This window comes from Prionailurus bengalensis, chromosome D1 (assembly GCF_016509475.1).
Source record: "Prionailurus bengalensis isolate Pbe53 chromosome D1, Fcat_Pben_1.1_paternal_pri, whole genome shotgun sequence".
Lineage (NCBI taxonomy): Eukaryota > Metazoa > Chordata > Mammalia > Carnivora > Felidae > Prionailurus > Prionailurus bengalensis.
The window spans coordinates 56,677,344-56,695,335 of record NC_057346.1 but is presented as its reverse complement, the minus strand read 5'-3'; the positions used below and the strand labels follow the sequence as shown (position 1 = coordinate 56,695,335).

Below are 17,992 nucleotides of genomic sequence, written 5' to 3'. Positions count from 1 at the left end.
CCTTCAGTTCTCCCGGGGCCTCATCCCACACCACGTTTTATTGCCGCAAGACTGAGGCTTCTTTGCCATTGTGACTTCAACGCCCAGCAACGAGCGAGATAAAGTGGGTGCTAAGGAAAACAGACTTGAAAATGTACAAGGGTCCTCAGGCATTGTTTTAGAAGTCTTGGCCGAGCTGTCCTGGATACTGAAGGGGGATCAGCAGATGTTAGGTTCTACCCTCATGAGTGTCCTGGGACTCTTCTGATTAGAGGCCTGGTCTGCTCAAGAAGCATGTCCTCTGGATGAGCTTTAGGCCTGAGCCCTTGATGAAAAACAGTCACCCAGAATTACCTTGGACCCGCTGGGTTCCTGTCCTTCTCTCCTCTTTGGGCTTTAACTCTGACCAATACGGGGCTCAGCCTGCTGTGGTTTGGTACCTGTTCCTAGGTGTTCATGGGACCCAACCTGTGAGATAATAGGAAATATACGCATTGGTCTCCCTCCCCGGTTCCTGGCACAGAGCTCCTAAAACTCTTGGAATTCCCTAGATGATAGGACTGTCCTTTGTTTTAATGAGGCAACTCTTGGTAGTCTCCTGGATAGCTTCCAGTTGGGTGCTGGTCGCCAGAAAGACTAAGCTATGATTAGAAGCTCGAACTTTAAGTCCTACCCCTATCCTCTGGGAATGGGAGAGGGGCTGGATATTGAGTTAATAATTGACCATGCCTAAGAGCTTCTGGGTTGCTGGAGGTACTGAGAGGGTGGTGAGCCTGGTGACGGCATGGAAACTTCACGCCTCTTCCCCCTTCTCTTCCATCTCTTCCATCTGGATGTTCATCTATAGCCTTTATTCTTTAATGATAAACCGGTAAACGGAAGTAAGTGTTGCCCCGAGTTCTGTGAGACATTCAGGCAAATTTTTGAACCCCAGTAAGGGGTTGTGGAGATCTCAATTGATATCCTGCAGTCAGAAGTATAAATTACAGCCTGGGACTTCAAGTGGCATCTGCATTGGAGGCCTGGGGGCAATCGTGTGGGGCTGAGTCCTTAAAACCTGTGGGGTCTGACGCTATCCCCAGGTGGATACTGTCAGAATTGAGTCGCATCGCAGGACACCCAGCTGGTGCCGGCTAATTGTCTCACGTATGGTGTCAGAAGTGAGGCGCTGTGGGAGTGAGAGTGGAGGAGAGACACAGGATTGTTCTGCCCCACATCCTCATCATGGGATCCTGCCCTCCATCTCCTAACAGCTCCCACTCCCTCCCATCTTACACTATCTACTTGCAGAGCTGGGGGTTTCTCAGACTCATCTGCCCCAGATGGATACGTGCAGAGTCCCGCGTGCCCTCTTGTAAATGTGCATGGCACGCACGCGTGTGCACGCATGCACGCACACACACACGCACACACTCAAGTAGAGCCAGAGACACTACTGCGCCAGAGGGACCAGCTTTATTAGATCCCAGCAAGACTATACAGTGCGTGTTTCATGCAGATTAAATATGTGTCTTCGCTGCCCCTGGGAGGGAGCACTTCCACCGCCAGATCCTTCCTTGGCGTTGAGGGGTGAGTATCAAGGGGAACTCTCAACATATTCCGCGTGGGGGACAGTTGGGATCATGACTGGGGGTGGAGGTGAGACAGTGGGCAGCTGAGGGCCCTTGGGACCTTGAGTCTTCAGAGGTTCAGGGACCACAGGACCTTGGTCCTTTGCTGGTGGTGACACCAGAAGGTCTTGATCTTTCAGAGGCACCGGGATTATGGGAACTTGATTCTTCACAGGCTCAGGGACCACGGGATCTTGATTCTTTGGAGGCTCTGGGACCACGGGACCTTGATCCTTGACTAGTGCTGGGACCACAGGACCTTGATTCTTTACATGTGCCTCAACCACAGAATCGTGATCCTTCAGAATCTCTGGGGCCACTCCACCTTGATCCTTGGCTGGCTCCAGAACCACTAAACCTTGATTCCTTACAGGCTCAGAGAGCACAGGACTTTCATTCTTTATAGGTGCTATGACCGTGGCACTTTGATCCTTCAGATGCTCTGGAACCATAGGACCTTGATCTTTGCCAGGTGCTGAGACCATGGGACCTTGATCCACAGGCTCAGGGACCACGGGGCTTTGATCTTTGACAGGCGCTGGGACCATGGGCCCTTGATCCTTTGGAGGCTCTGGTACCATGGCACCTTGATCCTTAACTATTTCTGGAGCCACAGGACTTTGATTCTTTGGAGGCACCGGGACCAAGGAACCTTGTTCCTTTACTGGTGCCGTGATCACAGACCCTTCATTCTTTAAAGGCTCAGGGGCCACGTGATCTTGATCCTTAACTGGTGCGGGGCCCACAGGACCTAGATCTTTCAGAGGCCCCGAGACCACAGGAGCTTGACCCTTCAGAGGCTCTGGGACCATAGGGCCTTGATCTTTTGGACGATCTTGGATCACAGGACCTTGATCTTTCAGAGGCCCTGGGCCCATAGGACTTTGATCCTTGTCTGGCTCTGTGGCTACAGGACCTCGATTCTTACGTGAATCACTGGTGAGTTCAACCTGGCTCCTGCAGAGGAGAGAGAGGTAGTCACTGTGAGGGCCAACGCTCAGGCCAAGGATTGGGCAGAGCACAGATTGCCTGATAAGTCTCGGCCTAGAGGAGCCTGGGAAGGGAACTCTTCCTGGAGAGCCAAGAGGAGAATCTGATGTCCATGTTCTTAGTGCAGAACGTGGAGTGGGGGGAGGGGCAGGCTCAGGAATCAGTCATTCAATGTGCTTGCCAATTGATTATAACCTGCGCGTGGCACAGCCGGGGGGCACCCAGCTGACGAGGGCAGTACAGCAGAGGGCTCAGAGTCCTCCTGTGGCTGTGGGCATCCCAGCAGCCTGTCCACCCCACACTCCACCCAGGCCGCTCTCCCTTCCTCCATGATAGCTGGGCCCTCCTGCGAGCCCGTCTTAGCCATCCACTCAGATGACCCTAGAGGCCAGTACGCTTTCCCTCTTCTCAGGGCCTTTGCTACCCCCCGCCCCCAAATCCTTTGTTAAGGACTGGCTGTGGAGAGGGATAATACAAAGGGCAGGAAAGGGGTGCCTGGGTGGCTCAGTCTGTTAAGCGTCCAACTTCCGGCTCGGGTCATGATGTCACGATTTACGAGTTCGAGCCCCGCGTCGGGCTCTGGGCTGACAGCTCGGAGCCTGGAGCCTGCTTCGGATTCTGTGTCTCCCTCTCTCTCTGCCCCTCCCCTCCTCAAACATAAATAAACATTATATATATATATATATATATATATATATATAAGAGGGCAGGAGAATGTCCCTCTAACATCTCTTCCTACTAAGGGGAAAGTATTTTCTCATTAACATGGTTTAGAATAGCCTACGCAAGGTGATAATAAAAAGCAGAGTGGCTTTTAATTGGTTTTCTTACCGCATTTAAACTCTCTATAGGCGATGCACCACATTGTTGCCTGAGCCACTGCCATTGCCCCCACCTTTGGAGGTGAGTGGTGGGGACTCCCCATTCAGGCGGTGAAGTGGCCCTGCTCCCCCCGCTCTATCCCCACTTCTGGCTCCCTCTACTGACCCTGGGCCCTTGCCCTCACTTACTCCAAGGCTCTGGGGCTGATTCCCCTGCAGCCGAATCCAACCCTCTCACCAGGCCTCACTGTGGACACCCTCCTCATCCCTTGGCCCATCCACATCGCGGAGAGCAGGTGACATCACTGACACATTCAGGGCCACACGCAGAGGCCACCCGTCTAGTTTAGAACACACACTCCTTCCTTGCAGGCCAGGCTGATATTTGGCACTCAGCCAGCGTCCCAAACCCTGGCACACCTACGGCACATTCCAATTTCCAAATCACTCCTTCTCATAGCTCGTTTCGGCAACGCGGTGACCCCGTGAAGCATGAGGGGAGGACTGTATTACCCTTACTTGTCAGAGGAAGAAACTGAGGTCTGGAGGGAGCACGCGATTTGGAAAGTGAGGGACCTCCATGGACTCTAGAGTCTGGATCTTTCCACTCCTGGAGCCTGTCCTCTGTCTACGGTAGTGCCGGGCACAGAGGCTGCTCAGTACAGGGGAGCTATTACTCTCTTACGCTCTGTGGCCAGTCAAGTCTTTAAGCTTAAAACCTCTTCAGCATTTTAACAGTTCCCATCAGCTTTTAGGACTATGTCTTACCTGCTTATTAAAGCTGGTTTAGTAAGACCCCTACTTGCTACCACTTCCCTAGTTTCTGATGGTTTTGTCTCTCTGGGCCTCAAGTTTGTCATCTATTTCATTGGATATAATGATATTTACTCAGAAGTTTATGATTAGAGATCATGTACGTCGAGCACCTTGTACCATGACATTACTATGCAATATTACAATTATTTTTCTATTTATGGGGCACCTGGGTGGCTCAGTTAGTTAAGCAACCGACCCTGGATTTCAACTCAGGTCTGGATCTCACGGTCATGAGATTGAGCCCCATGTTGGGCTCTGCGCTGACAGGACAGAGCCTGCTGAGGATTCTCTCTCTTCTCTCTCTCTGCCCCTTCCCCCTCTCTCCCTCTCTCTCTCTCTCTCTCTCTCCCTCTCTCTCAAAATAAATAAAAACTTAAAAAAAATTATTTTTCTATTTATTTAGAAGTAACGCTACACATATTGGGACTATTTTTTTTGTGATATGTCATCCCAGTCTAGAAGCTTTTTACTGTATGTAGCATCTTGAGTTCCCTGGGGACCTACGTCTCTCAGCAGAGCACACAGCATCCTAGGCAGACTCTGTCAATCCCTCTGGATGTTTCTGAGCATCACAGTGGACCGACAGGGGCCAAGGTGGCTCCCTGGCTCAGCATGACCCAGACCACCAGCTGCTCTGGCCAGCTGGACACAGCTGGCTGCCATCAGTGGGACCTTAGTGTTTGCAGAGGGAGTCAGGCAAGGCCACCCGAAGTACGCAGAAACCAAAGACGGCATTAAAATACATCTAATACTGGGGTGCCTGGGTGGCTCAGTCGGTTAAGCGTCCAACTTCGGCTCAGGTCGTGATCTCACAGTCCGTGAGTTCGAGCCCCACGTCAGGCTCTGTGCTGACGGCTCAGAGCCTTGAGCCTGTTTCGGATTCTGTGTCTCCCTCTTTCTCTGCCCCTCCCCCGCTCACACTCTCTCTCCTTCAAAAATAAACATTTAAATAAAATAAATACATTTTATTTATTTTAATACTATTTTAATACATTAAATAAATAAAAATTTAAAATACGTCCAGAGAGGAGATAAAAGTCACCTAATTCAGAATGGAACCAAGTAGGAAATGGATTGGATGAATCCCATCAGGTAGTGAACAACCTGGGTGAGGTCACTGTGAAGCAGTGACAGAGCTGAGGGAGGGGACACAAGAGGTGACAGGGCTTAACTTGATCTCAGGGGCTTGCACTGCAAAACCTACCTCACTGGCAGCACATAAACTCGGCGTCCCTGGCTGGCATGGACACGAAACAGGGGGCTGGCCCCGCAGTGTGGGCAAAATGAACTTCCCTGGGTATTTGAGGCCCTGGCCCCCGTGCCAAGCCCCACATTTCTGTGGAAAGAGCCTCTTAGCCACCTGCAACCTAACCCCACGTATAACCCTAGATTGCTTTGGTTGGTGAAGCTGTTTCCTGAGGAAGTGTCTTGACTCATGGGAAGGTTTAGAATGAAGATTAGAAATGATAAAACTGATAAATCTACAATCTTACCCTTTTTTGGTATTAAGCTAAGGAAAAATCTATGTAGATTGATTTTGAACACATCTGTGGTGTTTCTTTTTTTTTTTTTTTAATTTTTTTTTTCAACATTTATTTATTTTTGGGACAGAGAGAGACAGAGCATGAACGGGGGAGGGGCAGAGAGAGAGGGAGACACAGAATCAGAAACAGGCTCCAGGCTCTGAGCCATCAGCCCAGAGCCTGACGCGGGGCTCGAACTCACGGACCGCGAGATCGTGACCTGGCTGAAGTCGGACGCTTAACCGACTGCGCCACCCAGGCGCCCCACATCTGTGGTGTTTCAAATAATTTGGCATATTAGAATACCTAACAGATTAGTTTTGTGACTCCAATATAAAATGTATAATGGAGTAATTAATTTAGATGTGTGATTTTAAGTTGAAAGATAGAAGACAATTTTACAAATTTTGAAAACAATGATAATTTTTTCAAAATTTTACAAATTCTGAAAACTTTTATGATAACCCAATAGTTATATTTTTAAGTTTATTTTATTTTATTTATTTATTTTTAATTTATTTTTTAATGTTTATTTATTTTTGAGAGAGAGAGACAGAGTGCAAGCTGGGGAGGGGCAGAGAGAGAGGGAAACACAGAATCCGAAGCAGGCTCCAGGCTCTGAGCTGTCAGCACAGAGCCCGATGTGGGGCTCGAACCCACAAATCATGAGATCGTGACCTGAGACGAGGTCAGATGCTTAACCAACTGAGCCACTCAGGCGCCCCAGTTTGTTTTAAATGACTTATAATTTAATGTAAATTATTTAAGGGAACCCAATTAATTAGGTTATAAAATCCCCCTTAAAAGAGACTGTTGAATTTTACCAGATTTTTAAAATGCATTACTTTTATAAATTAAGCATTCATTTTTAAAACCAAAGCAGCCTTGGGGCACCTGGCTGGCTCAGTCAGTGGAGCACGCGACCCTTGATCTTGGGGTTGTGAGTTCGAGGCCCATGTTGGGTGAAGAGATTACTTAAGAATAAAGTCTTAAAAAAATAATAATAAATGAAACCAAAGCAGCCTCAGTTGGTTTTCCTATGGACAGAGCCACCCTCAAGGACAACATAAAACTCTCGTTGACACTGACTGGCCATCACTCGGCTCCACAGTGCCCTGCCAGTCTCCCTGTCTGTAAAATGCCCCACCATTCCCAGTAAGGCTGGCAGAAGCCGCCCGCCCAGTGCCTTCTATGTGAATGATTCTAAGTTGCACCCTCAGCCGGTTGGCAAGGTGAGATGGGCCGGATTCAGCCCCGCCGGCCCATGGGCCAGCTGTCCTTGGCACGGGCACGTCCTTGGCCATGGCCCCGCCGGCGCAACCAAAAGTCTGGAGCCCTGAGCCAGCTGCAGATCTTCTCAGGACAACACATGCCACAGATCCCCTCGGGCTCCCAGCCCTCGGTCCCCTCTCAGAAACTAGAACAACCTGTTGGATTCGTCTTGAGGCTTCTGTGCTGCTTATTGCCTGCAAGATCTTGGAGATCTTGGGCAATTACTCAACCACTAGAGACCTCAGTTTCTCCACTTATAAAATGGGGATAACAATACAAATGTCAGGAACTCTTACAACAGAGGATCAGACGATCCTGTTGGGCAGGGATGTGAAATCACAGTTCTCCAGATTTGTGGAGCGCTGTGGTGCATCGCGTGGTTAAGTCCATTCCCAGGAATTGTAGTAACAGCTTACTAAACGCTCACATCCTCCTTTCTTTAGCTCACTGGACCCTCACGGCAGCCCTGGAGGAAGGCAGGGAGAGGGGTGACCAGCCCTCCAGCCTCACCCTCCTGGCACCGTCCTCTGGGCAGCCCGTGCTGTTTTATGCATCCCCTGTGCTTTGTTTCTTGTTTCTGCCTCCTGGATTGTCCCCTTGCACCCGCTTTGCCCTGTCTGTCCTTGACGGCTCGGCTCAGACCCCACTTCCTCACAAGGTCCTGGTTGCATCTCTCCAAATGAGCTCCCTCTTGCTGCACCATTTTACAGTCTCTCCCACGTTCACAGATACCCCGTTCACAGTTTCCCCCACTGTGCCCGTGAGCTCCCTGAAGGCAGGGGCCATCCTCCCGGCCTGCAGCCCCAGTGCCCAGCACAGTACCTGCAACAAAGAAGGCCAAATGGAAAGATTTACAAATTATTCTTCCTGAGACCTGGTTCATCATTCATCTCACGGCCCCAGCCAGAAACCCAGCATCATCCTTGATATCTCCTTCTTCCATAAAACCTTCACCCAATCCATCAGGAAACATCTGTTCCGGCTCCTAACATTTGTCTCGTGAATTTTTCCACTTCTTTCCCTCCTTCCCTTTCCTCCACCAGCTGTGTCATCATTTCCATGGACCACGGTCACGGCCTCCTAACTGGTATCCTTTCCTCCTCCTCCAATCCATTCTTCATACAGAAATCAGAATGACCGGGGTGCCTGGGTGGCGCAGTCGGTTAAGCATACGACTTCAGCCAGGTCACGATCTCGCGGTCCGTGAGTTCGAGCCCCGCGTCAGGCTCTGGGCTGATGGCTCAGAGGCTGGAGCCTGTTTCTGATTCTGTGTCTCCCTCTCTCTCTGCCCCTCCCCCGTTCATGCTCTGTCTCTCTCTGTCCCAAAAATAAATAAACGTTGAAAAAAAAAAAAAAAAAAAAAAAAGAAATCAGAATGACCTTTCCAAAAAGCAACCCCCTTTGCTTACAACTCTTCACGGCTCTCATTGCACTCAGCATAAAGAGTAAAACCCGTTAGGGGCACCTGGGTGGCTCAGTTGGTTGAGCGTCCGACTTCGGTTCAGGTCATGATCTTGTGGTCCATGAGTTTGAGCCCCATGTCAGGCTCTGTGCTGACAGCTCGGAGCCTGGAGCCTGCTTCAGATTCTGTCTCCCTCTCTCTCTGCCCCTCCCCTGCTTGCACTCTGTCTCTCTCTTTCAAAAATTAATAAACATTAAAAAAAAAAGACAGAGAGTGAAACCTGTTACATGGCCCCATCTAGCTGAGCAGCCTGCTCCCAGTGCCCTCCTGGCTCTATGTCCCCAGCCTCCCAGGACTTTGTTCTGTTCCTCAGTACACCCTGCTTCTTTCCATTTCCAGTTTTGCACGTGCTGTTGTCTCCTCCAAGAACTTTCTCTTGCTCCCTCTTGCCCTGGCTAATGCATACTCCTCCCTTATCTCTCAGCTCACTGGAGCACTTTCCCAGGGAAGCCTTCCCTGACCCCACCGATGGGACAAGGTCACCAGCTACAGGCTCTCCTAGTCCCTGCACTGTCTTTCCCACCCCTTCACAAGGCTAATTACTCGCATTCTTTTGGATTAATGTTTCCCCTACTAGACTGAAGCTTTGAGAGGGCAGGACCATGCCGACTTTGCATATCACCATATTGTCTGTACCTAAAACAGCAGGGGATATCCCAACTAAATACTTGTCAAATGAATGAATAAATGAGAGCTTTTCTGTGCTGGGTGCTGTTGTATTTGCAAAATTTAATATTCCAAGGTTATATGAGACATCCTAAGTCTTAGTAACTTGATTTTCTGCCCTTCCTCCTGTTACCATGGAGACAGGCAATTGCCTCCTGGGCACACACACACTGGCCTTGGATCTATGCTTTATCAGAGTCTGGAAACAGGATTAGCGAGCCCTGCCAGAGACTATTTGGAAAAAGGGCTTCCTTCCCTCCTGCTGGATTTCTACCTTTGCACACAATTCTAATCCCATAATCCACCCGTGTGGTTTTCTCTCCCCCCCCCCCCCAAGACTGTCTCCTGATGCACCATCAAAGTAGCCCAGAACCGGGGCAGTGCTCTAAGTAGGGCCCTGTTCAAAAATCAAGGACCTATGGGCTCTCTCCATGAATCCCCTGCCTCCACAGCTTAGAAAAGGCTTGTGGAAGAAAGAAACCCCTATTTTCTGAGCAGTAAGCATGTGCCAGGCTGGGTGCCAGGTGCTTTAACATAGATCATTTCTTATAACGTAAAGAGCAGCCCACAGGTCAGGGGTGGGGAGTGCGTGGATTGGGTCAGGGGCCAGAAGAGCTGGGTCTGCATGACGACCCAACATCTTTCTAGCCCACAGGGTGTCATCACAGGCATGCCGGCCTTTATACCTCAGCATCCATAATCTATAAGGTGGGGATTACAGTGCTCACCTTCTAGGGAGGATTAGTTTGTGGGAACACTCCTGGCGTGACCCCTGGCATATGGGTGTTTAGTACATGTTACTTCCAAAGAGGGACTCAATGATCTAGTCCAGTTGTGTTACTCTGTGATGGGAAACTGGCTCAGAGTGGGCAAGTGACTCTCCCATAGCCATACAGCTTATGGATAGCAGGTCCAGGACTGAAACATGGGCCCCTCGACATCTTAATGGGTAGAAGGGATGGAGCAAACTCACTTGGAACAAAGATGGGCGGGAGGGGGCTGAGCCAGGGCCCAGGCCGACTGCACCTCGGGGCCTCTGGCAGAAGGCTGGGGAGACAGCGGACATGGTAATTTGGTGGCTTCGCTCTCCTCCTCTGGGCCCCTGTGGGCCTCGCACAGGAGCCCGCATTTCCCAGGCACAAACAAAGCTCCCAAGGCAGGATAAGAAATGCAGCTACCGGAGGGGTAGGGCCAAGGAAACCATCTTTGAAAGGCTCATTATTCTTATGAAGAATCCGCAGGAGACAAGGCATTCTCAAAACAAGGACTCCCACTCCTGCCTCTCTCCCCGACAGGCTCCGTGCTAGCCCCACAACGTCAGCAGTTGTCCTGGCATTTGGTAATGACCTGCCTCTCCTGCTGGCCGGGGGGCTGTGTCTGGCTCGTCTTTGCATCGCTAGTATCTCGCGTCTGCCCTACAGTAGCACCTGCAGACATTTGTGAGTAACAGATGGCTGGTGTATTGCTTTATCTCTTTATTCTCTTTCAGTTTTTTCTCTTTTATCCATTCATGGGACAAAGTCCACTGAGCCCCTGCTCTGGGTTAGGCCCTGTGCTGGGGGCGCGGGAGTAAATGAGACCTGGGCCCTTCAGGAGCCCCCCACCTCCACCGGTGTGGGGAGCAGGGGACAGACCCACAAGCACACACCATGCACACCGTAAAGCTGCCAGGGTGCCGGCACCCCCGGCAGCCCTGACCCCAAACCGTCAGCCAGGGAGACCCAGAGGTCCCTTCCAGGGCAGAGACGTCGCTTGGCTGGAGCAGTCTTCCCTGTCTGCTCTAGGAAAGCGCTACTCCTGAGAGTCATCGGGTCTCCTGAGTTCTGTCACTCTCTCCCTGCCAACGGGCCCCTCCACGGCCCACGCTGCCCCGAGGTAGGGCACACACCTCTTGGTGGCCTCGTGTTTTGACCCTGAGTGGAAACCTGTGTTTCGGTCAGCTCCACTCCCTCCCATCCCTGCCCTGCTCCCGGTTCTGTGCTCCGGGGCCGCCCTTTCTGGAAATGCCATGCCGCCTGGCTCCGGGACAGCCTCTCAGCTCTTTGAAGGGGCAGCGATTGTGTCCTTCTTCCTGGATTCTCTGGGCAACAGACACCGATCAAGACTCAGATATTTGGTTTCCGGAGCCCTCGCTGTCCTGACTGCTCTCCTCATAGCACAGCTAGGTCGCCCCCCGCTCCGTCCTTCGGAAAGTGTGACCCCCCAGAACTGAAAATGCTAGTGCAGGTGTCTCCAAGCAGGAGGCACCGCCTCTGCCCCAGAGTCTGTACCTCCATCTACACAGCCCTCGGCTGCTTTAGCTTTCTCTTGGCCACGTGCGCCCTGCGGGCCACCACCCCCCCTCCCCGTCTGTCCGGTAACCCCCTCTTCTCCTCCTCCAGGAGTAGAGATTCAGTTCCAGAGTCACTTCCTCAGTGGAGCCCTCCACCTGCAGGGGTCGGTACTCCTCCCATGTGGCCACAGAGCCTCCCTGCTCACAGCAGCCCCATCAGAGGCTTTACCGACGCTTTACAGCTGCCTCTCCAGGCTGGGGCGAGACCACAGACCAGCATCAGCTTCACCTCTCTTTCCTTTCTCACCTTCCCTCCCTCCCTCCCTCTCTCCTTTTCCCCTCCCCCCTCTTTCTTCCCTCCTTCCTTCTGCGAACATTTAATAAATGCCTACTGCGTGCCAAGCCGCCGAAGCGAGAACTGGGGAGCTCTGGCATGGGGTGGACAGGGCACATGGTAGGAGCGAGATGTTGTAAACACCACTCAAACAAGATCAAATTCTAACAGCCACGTTTCCATGGCATGCAAATCATGTCTTATTTTTAACTGCCTTAATACCTTTTTGTCCTTCCATTATTCACGGGCTTCTAGTAGGGCATACAACATGGCACACTACTCTCGGAGCAGCCCTGCCGGCCAGGCAGCTGCGAGACATGAGGGGGGCGTCCCCTGTCCCCACCCCCCATTTTCCAGCTGTAGGTGGAAATGAAGCTCAGAAAGGGGAAGTGGGTTGCCTAAGATCGCAGGGTAAGTTTGTGGCTATGTCAAGACCTCAACCATGGAGGACAGACTTTTGAGTCAAGCTCTTTCCTCTCTCCAACAATATCCCTGAGGAGCAAGACTCCAACTGGAGAGATTCCCAATTCCTCTGCCGAGGTCTAAGCAGGGTCTGGCTGGAGATGACCCTGACTGGTTCTGCCTGGTGCGGGAGGCGGGAGCCACTGACCTCTGCGGGTCCCCCAGCTCCAAGCTCCCAACTGCATCGCCTAAGAAAGTTGCCCCTCTTGGGGGCCAGGCCCCCAGCCACCGGTCCCCCTTCACCTCGGCCCTTCCTGCCTCCCCGACACAACCACTCCCCTGGGCTTACTGCCTGATACTCAGCAGACCCTGGCGAAGAAGACAGTCCCAGAAAGCAGCAGCATCCTGGTCTAAGAGTGCCCATCTACGCCCATACCTGTACGGCTGCCAATCCGTCTACCAGCCTGGAGCCACACAGAATGCACCCAGATGTGGCACATCAGCACAGGGGGAACAGTTAGGACCACAGCTAGGGAAAATGCTGCCACCACAAGGCTTTGTTCTGGGTGGGGGTGGGGGGTCGCCAGGCAGAAGGTGGGGAGGGGGTGGTGACCGTGCTGATCACAACATCCGTGGCCTTTATCTGACTCCTTTTCCGCAGATGACAAGAGTACCTAGAGTCACTGAAGGATTTGGAGCAGGGAAAGGACAGGATGAAGAGGCTGCTATTTTAGGAGGAAGCACATCTTCCCAACCGAAATCCCAGAAGTGGTCCCGAGTGCTGGACGAAGAGGGGGGGCATTAGTAACCCAAACTTGGCTCCAGATCCTGGCTCACCACTTACAAGTCGTGTGACTCTGTTACTTAAGCGAAGTCTTGATTTCTTTGTCTGTAGAAGACCTCCAACCTCTCCAGCCTTCTGTGAGGATTCAGTGAGGACCAAGGTATGAAAGCCAAATACACTTTCTTTTCCTTCCCTGAGCTGTGCCCACTCTGCATTTTACAGAAGTGGAGCCTGACTCCAGGTTCCCTGCGGGCAGGTCTGTGCTTATGAAGCGTAGGGAGATGGCTGCCCCCGGGGCGCTAGATGGCTGGGTTTTCTGCCCTGTGGTGGTGGCATTTTCCTTTTTGCTGCTAAATATCTTTTCTAGAGATAACCTGCTACGAAAAATTAAATAACTCCCCAGTTGTATGATAAGTATTAAAAAAAACATCCTCGGTTGTTTTAGTACCAAGAAGGCAAAGTCAAGGGCATAGCTGATGGTCTCAAAGGGGTTGCCAAGAGTCTGATAATCCTGCTAATGACCCTTTTTAAAAATGTAAAGTGTTAAACTAAGGCAACCAGACAAAGGCTCAGTTCCGGTCTAGTTCTGTACTCCTGGGAACTTGCAAATCAATTTTTGTCCTTTCTTCCCACCCCATCTAAAGCAAAGGCTGAGATCTTGAGCAATTAATCAAAATTGGTTCCGTGTGTCCAGAGGGGCTCAATTAAAATGAACATGTAATTTCGGAAATGGAATCTATGCCGGGTGATTTCATGGTGAGTTCAGAGAGGAGGGGCCCGGGAAGGGCTGGGGATGGGAAGAGGGCAGCAAGAACCAGTACCAGGCGGGCTCTGTCTCAGGCTATGGTGTGACAGAGGGATTTACCACAGCTCTTTCCAGCCACCACATCGTTGGGACCAAGGGTGGTAAGTCACAGTCACAGGGAAGTGACTGGGAAGCGAAACCATCCAGAAAATGAACTATTGACAAAGCAGAAGGGTGTTCCGCTTTGCTGTTGACAGAGGACTTTCACATGCATCTTCACTGGGCCCTCACAAGAGACAGTTCTGTGGATCAGAAGCAGGTATTGCCAGCTATTAGAACTCTTACCACCTGCTACCCCAAACTCTGGAACCAAAAGATTCAAATAAAACTATGTCCCTTTCTGGGGCGCCTGGGTGGCTCAGTCAGTTAAGCAACTGACTTCGGCTCAGGTCATGATCTCAAGGTTCGTGGGTTTAAGCTCCACGCAGGGCTCTGTGCTGACAGCTCGGAGCCTGGAGCCTGCTTCTGATTCTGTGTCTCCCTCTCTCTCTGCCCTCCCCCACTTGTCCTCTCTCTCTCTCTCTCAAAAATGGATAAACTTAAAAAAAAAAAAAAAAAAGAACAACTATGTCCCTTGCTGACCAAACTTCTACTTTTTAGATTTGGGAACCAAACAGATTTGGATAGTGATGGATACTTGTATTACACTTATCTCTCTGGGGCTCAAAGAAATTAAGACACTCAGCCAAGGTCACACAGCTAGTAAACAGTAGAGCTTGGATTTAAAACCAGGCCTGTTGGCTCTAACTCCCAGCCCTGACTCCTAAGACATCCCCTCAGCGGATGCCTCTCTGCCGTCATGAAGTAAGGAGCTCTGCACCGGGCAGGGGGTGGGATTAGCCAGCCTCTTAAGATTACCCTCTAACCAAGAGTCTATGATTTTTTGAAGTCAGGCCTGTTTAGAAAAAGTGGCTACGTAAAGTACAGAGGTAGGCTGGCCGTTACAAAAGCAGCCATTGACTGCTCCGTGATCTGTGCTGTGACCTCTCTTGAAACCACTCTTTTCATGTGAGCAGAGGCAGTTATTAGGCAGAATAAAGCCTTGTGGGGGCACCGTGGTGAATAGGGAGGCAGATGGTGAAAATCCTCATTCATTCGCTCACTCATTATTCATTCAGCAAACAACTTAGGAGACGTTCTCTGAGGTAGGCATTGGGCCAGCAGCTGAGGCTACACAGGTGAACAGAAGGAGCTGGTCCCGGCCCCGGGGGGAGCACAGTCCAGCGCAGGGGACACACACATGAGCAGGCAGCACAGTACACGTGGTGAGTTCTGTGATGAAGACACACACAGGGAGCGTCTTACCCAGCCAGCGTGGGAGGTGCGGGAAGGGCATCCTGGAGCGGTCCCCTGAGCAGAGTCTCGAAGGATGAGTTAGCCAGGTGGAGAAGCAGAAGGGCAATCGGAGCAGGTGGGGCGGCGTGGGTAAAGGCATGGAGGTGAGAAGCAGCATGGTGCACCGAGGGGACAATAAGCTTCTGCGGGCCACAAGGAGCCCACGGATGGTTGAAGGCAGGGTGTGACATGGTCAGATTTGCATGTTCTAAAGATCCCTCCAGCAACTTAAACCAGTAGCCACGGCAGGAATTTATTTACCTCAGCATCTGAAACTCCCTGGGCCCCAGATAAGATGTCTGGGTTGAGATAGTTGCAGACAATGTCAAAGTTAACCGGCAATTAAGGACCATTTATATGAGGACAAGGGGCAGAGGGTTAAGCTCAGGTCTACCGTTGGAAATTAAAAGCACAGAAGAGTGCTCTCTGACCCAATGCCTCAGGTGGCGGATGCCAGTTTTATCTCGGTATCTCTAGTACCAACTATAGTTCTTCAGAAAGAAAAATTTGCTGGATCATTCTGCATTCAATAACCATGCAATTTAGTTACCCAGTTAATTGAGTACCCCAGGGAGATAAACCTTTACATCTGGCTGAGGCAGTTGGCCAGTTCAGTCAGGATGTTTGAGCCAGTTGTGTGGGGAGACCTGATCAAATCTTAATCCGCCCCCCCCCCCAACATTTGTATCTGGGTCCCAAGATTTAAAGATTCTAGGGAAGCCTGCGGGAGGCCCTGCAGTGGCCTGACCAGACTGCGGCAACTGTGAGGTGTGGGTGTAGTTTTATTTAAGAGTCCAGCTTGGGGCGCCTGGGTGGCTCAGTCGGTTAAGCGTCTGACTTTGGCTCAGGTCATGATCTCACGGTCGTGAGTTCGAGGCCCGCGTCGGGCTCTGTGCTGACAGCTCGGAGCCTGGAGCCTGTTTTGGATCTGTGTCTCCCTCTCTCTCTGACCCTCCCCTTTCACGATCTGTCTCTCTCTGTCTCAGAAATAAAAATAAATATTAAAAAAAATTTAAAAGAATCCAGCTTGATGACTGAAGCCTGATTCACTTCGGGCCAGCCCCAGCCTCCCTCAGGGGAAGGAGAGACGCAGTGCAGGCTGCGGGGCAGAAGCCCCGGGCTCCATCCAGGCACCCCCTCCTCTCTGAGCCTCCTTCTCTGTTACCTGGCACAGACACTTGCTCCTGATTAGGAGCGGTCGACAGAACGGCACAGAAAGAAATGCTTTGTGGGCAGACAATACATACAAATTGTTAAGATATTATTGTTTAGGTCTGTGGACTCCAGGTGATTCGACAGCCAGAACTCTTTAAAAGCATTTTTCTTAATCAGTGTTTGCCTCAATCGACCTCACGCATTGTCTGAGATGACCTAAAGCTAACTCTCTATCAGGAAGCTAGTGAACACAGACCATCAAGCACTGTAAAAGGAAGGGGGAGGGCCTGAAATGACCTGTAGTTAGTGTCTATTGGGGGTTCCCTATGGCCATCGTGTCATTTCACCCTGGCTCCTCTCCCCTGAGGTGGGTGTCAGTGTCCCCATTTTCAGAGGCGGACAGCAAGGCCAAGAGCGCTCAGGGAGTGACACGGGGTTGTACAGCTGGCACTGACTTGTAGAGGCCCAAGTCACGGCCAGCGTCAACCGGCTCACACGATAAGGTATGCGGTGATGCGGATTCTGTTATAGGCATTCTAGATGGTCTGGGTGTCATGAGGATCAGTGCCTCAGAGGCCAGCGGGATGAAGCAGCTTCGGGCTCTGTGTCTGCTTCGGCAAGAGTGGAGTCTAAGAAAGGTTTCGTGCCATTGTTTTGAAACAGCTGCCTTTCCTGTCTCGGTGGCCTCAGGTGGAGCTGGGGTAGGGTCCTGCCTTACCAGTAGATGGTCCACAGGCTACACGCTGCAAGAAAGCTTTTATACCTGTGGTCCTGAGAAGGTAAACCGCTCTAAGACATTTTAGCAGTAAAAGGACCTTGAAACCACGATGCCACATTAAGGGAGTTCATACCTTGGTGAAGTGAGACTTAACACTGCCCTAATCTATGAGAAGCAGGTTATAAATTTTAAACCCTAGTGAAAACAAAAAACCCACAAAAAAATGAGGGATGGGTTTCACTAAGAACTCACAAACTGCAAGGAAGAATTAAAATACACTTATAACTAATTTAGCAGCAATGACCTATTTTAAAACTAGCAGGCTGGTTTTAATTCTGTTTGTTAGCTGTTTGGGGGAAGCGACACTAGTTATAGGTTATAGATTTGCCTCCTGGGCTTTGGGCGGCATCGGGGAGCATGCAGGGAACCACAGGCCGAGGGTCTGGTGGAGGCCAGACCTCTGGTCACACAGATGAAGCCAGCAAGGCTCTCCACCCCGCTGCCTCCTCAGTTGCCTGATTCATGACCTCTGTCTGATTCTGAGTACACCTCAACTTTTCTCCGCTTACTATGGGTGTCGCCACATATGTGTTTCTCTGTGGGTCTTTTTCCCTCTTGGCCTCTATTTCTACCTCTTTGTTTTACGCCTGTCTTTCTTTCTACCTCTCTCAATCCCTGGTTTTGGTCAAGGCAATTAACTGATCAAAAAAGAGCTGAATAATATACTTTCATGTACGTTTCATTCATTGTACAGAATTTTGCGTTTTCTGCCTTACACAAAAGCAGGCAGGTGGGTGGGGTGTTTCCTGTTCATCTGGAAAACAAATAGATAGTGGGTTTTCATATCTATGACCCTTGATCGAGCCCCACCATGGCTCCTCCCCAAAACCCCAAAATTGGGGACCAGCATTAGAATAAAAGTCCCAGCCTAGAGCTCCTAGCCTAAAGCAAGAGAGGACCTGTGGCTGTTACCCCCATATGTGGGGTAAGGGCAAGAAGCATGATGGCAGGGAGCATGCAAAGGTCAGGGGGTGCAGTCTGGGTGTAT

General features: G+C 50.9%; 1 protein-coding gene across 1 annotated transcript in view; it reads right to left on the bottom strand.

Moving 5' to 3' along the window:
- Positions 1-1,415: 1,415 nt before the first annotated feature.
- Positions 1,416-17,992, bottom strand: part of MAP6 (microtubule associated protein 6) — a 76,196-nt gene continuing 59,619 nt past the window's right edge. Inside the window, exon 4 of the mRNA XM_043580207.1 lies at positions 1,416-2,546. Coding sequence (XP_043436142.1) covers positions 1,556-2,546 — 991 coding nt within the window. The 3' untranslated portion in view covers positions 1,416-1,555. The remainder of the gene's footprint in view (positions 2,547-17,992) is intronic.